Source organism: Gracilinanus agilis, chromosome 1, assembly GCF_016433145.1.
Source record: "Gracilinanus agilis isolate LMUSP501 chromosome 1, AgileGrace, whole genome shotgun sequence".
Lineage (NCBI taxonomy): Eukaryota > Metazoa > Chordata > Mammalia > Didelphimorphia > Didelphidae > Gracilinanus > Gracilinanus agilis.
In genome coordinates this window covers 767,374,095-767,376,920 of record NC_058130.1, presented here as the reverse complement: position 1 = coordinate 767,376,920, position 2,826 = coordinate 767,374,095, and the positions used below count along the sequence as shown (strand labels likewise).

At 48.7% G+C, this 2,826-nt stretch overlaps 1 protein-coding gene across 1 annotated transcript in view; it reads left to right on the top strand.

Annotated features, from left to right (window-relative positions):
- Positions 1 to 44: 44 nt before the first annotated feature.
- GCN1 (GCN1 activator of EIF2AK4) overlaps positions 45 to 2,826 on the top strand; it is a 71,228-nt gene continuing 68,446 nt past the window's right edge. Inside the window, exon 1 of the mRNA XM_044673828.1 lies at positions 45 to 62. Within this exon, the coding sequence (XP_044529763.1) occupies positions 45 to 62 (18 nt within the window). The remainder of the gene's footprint in view (positions 63 to 2,826) is intronic.

Sequence of the window (2,826 nt, the reverse complement as noted above, 5' to 3'; positions counted from 1 at the left end):
CCCGGATGTGAGCCGGAACCGGTTCCGGGGTCAGAGCCGGCAGGATGGCGGCGGACACGCAGGTGAGGCTGGCGGCCGCGGGGCCGAGCGAGGCGCGGGGGGGCGGCGGCTCTGGCTCCAGGCGAGCCCCAGCCGGCCAGACACCAGGCGCTGCGATATTCGCTAGTCCGTCCGCCCGGCCCGGCCCGGGCCGTGGGTCGCGGGGGGGCGGAGCCTCCGTGTGGTAGAGACACTCGGAGACCTCGAGAGACCGAGAGTGGAGAGATACCGAGAGACACTGAGAGACAGAAATGGGAGGGGGAGGTGGGGAAGGCTGCGACGGAGACCCCTAGAGGAGGAGACAGAGACGGGGAGAGAGTGAGAGACCCGGCCGGGGGCGGAGAAACCAAGGCTGGAGCGGACAACTGGTGGCTCCCGCCGAGCTTTGACAGCGGCTGCCCCCAACCCCGGCCCCGGCCCCCAGCCGGCTGTGTTCAGTCTGTCTCTTCTCTTTTTCCGTCACTGTCTTCCTCTCTCTTCTTTCTGTATCTCGTTTCTTCTCTCGCCTTCCCTTTTCTTTCTCCTCTCCTTTCTCATCCTTTCTTTCCTCTGTCTCTTCCTCTCCCTTTTCTCTCTGTCTACATCTCTTCTTTCTGTCTCACTATCTTTTCTCTGTCTCTCTCCTCTGCCACTTTTCTTTTCTCCCTTCGTCAGTTTCTATTTCTCCTTTTCTCTGTCATTTTTCCTCTCTGTCTCTCCTCTCTTTGTCACTTATGTCTTTCTTTTTTTCTGTCTCTCCCTATCTTTCTCTGTTTCTCCTTGTCTCCATCTTTGTGCCTCTCTGTGTCTCTCTCCATCTCTCTGTCTGCTTCCAACTCTGTTTCTGTCTCCGCATCCCATTCATCTCCTATCCCTTCTCTCCTGGCTCAGTTTCCTTTTCTTTTAGCATTTCTTTTCTGCTGCTCCTCTCCACCAGCTCTCTTCCTCATGCCCCTCTCCTCATCATTGCCTGGTCCTTGGCTCCCAGTCAGCCCAACCTCCTCAAACCCCTCACCCTCACTTCTGAATTCCTTTCCAGGGCACTGCTGTCTCTTCCCTCCCCGGTGGTTTTTGCTCTCAACCTCGCCATTCATTCTCTGTTCCCCTTGCTGTCTTCTCCCATCCCCCACTAATGTCTAAATCCCCTCCTAGGAGTTCCTAGTCACCAGACTATTAGAACCTCAGTAAAAACAGCTCTATTATCTGGGCTAGTTTTGGGGGATCATGAGACTGGGGATTTTACTAGAGGAGGAAAATGAGGTCAAGAGGTATGAAGTCACTCCTTAGGGCTGAGGACATGTATTCAGAGCCAGGATTGAAACACATATCTTCTTTAAATCAGACTTTAAATCAGAAAAAGTGCTTTTTAACACTCCTCTTTCTTCATCGATGTCCTTGGTCTGTTCACTCTTATGGAAAACTATTTCTCCCAAGTTGCTATCAGCTTTCCTTATCAGAAGAGAAGGGGCCCAAGACCACCAGACTCTAGTTGGGAGCCAAACAGTATTTCTGTCTGTGCATAGGATAGATTGGAACTTTATAATAATGTGACTTTGGGAGGGGTTCCAACAGTGGAAATGAAATAAGTCCCCAAGGACCTTTGTGTTCTGTAGCAAAATTCACAGTTTAGTTGCTGTTAGCCTGAAGTAACCTATGGGTGGTGGGGATGAAATTCAAATGAAAAAAGAGGTTCCAATATTGAATTCTACTCCCTGAAAAACCCTTGTAGACTTCAGTAGGTCTCCTCTCTTATTCAGACTTGATGGAGCCTGCTGAGCCACCAGAGGTCCCCTCCAGACCTGGAGCAGCTCTCTGGAGGGCCCAGCTTTATCAGGGGCTGGGATTATATTGTAGAAGGAAAGAAACATGGAACATCCCAATTTTATATTTAAAGAAAGGAAAGAGATTGAAATAAGAGAAACCAATTATGCAGAAAAGGACTCCTTGGTCTTTAGTTGTCTCCAGCATCCTTGTAAAAGACAGTGGGGTTTGGGAGGGGTTGGTGGTCTGCCCCTGGTCTCATTTGTAAAAGGAGGCATTGGACAAAGTCACCTCTGAGGGCCCTTTTAGGTCTAATTGTGTGATAGGATGCTATTTTTGCAAGTAATTCCTGAGGCTGGTGGACCATCTCACAGTAGGCTTTATGGGCAGTTTTTAATTAATTCTGTCTCATTGGAAGTCCTCCTAAAATGTGATTTTTAGAGGTTTTTTTGAGTTTTCAAAAGTACAAGCATCCTGTTGACTTGTAGCATCAGACCTTATGGGTAGTTAGATTCTCCTAGGGAGCACTGAAACCACTGAGACTATTCAAAAGTGTCCCTGGGGCTCCTCTTGAGTTTCATTCTGAGTTATGGATTCATCTTTAATCTCCTTTTTTGGGGGTGGGTAGAGTTGGGATGGGCTCCACAAGAAATATAGACCCCTTTTATTGGCAAGAGTGGAGAAGATGGATGGTATTGGGAGTTTAACTTTTCCATATGGCAAGAGAAGACTGTGGTTTCCATTCTCTTACCCCCCTTGCCCTCTTTAAAATGCCAACCTTTGGTTTTACCAAATATTGTTTAGGGTTAGGCTTCCTGAAATATCTCTTCTGTTTCTTGTGGCTTATCTGCCTAATGAACATTGGATGAAATTGGCTAAACAGAAGTGATGATCAGCTTGGGTTGCTTCTAGGCAGGTTTGGTTTCATTAATGCAGGTGCTGATGGTACAGGTCCTCAGTACTGAAAGGGGGTGTGTGTGTGTGTGTGTGTGTGTGTGTGTGTGTGTGTGTGTGTGTGTGTGTGTGTGTGTGTGTGTGTGTGTGTGT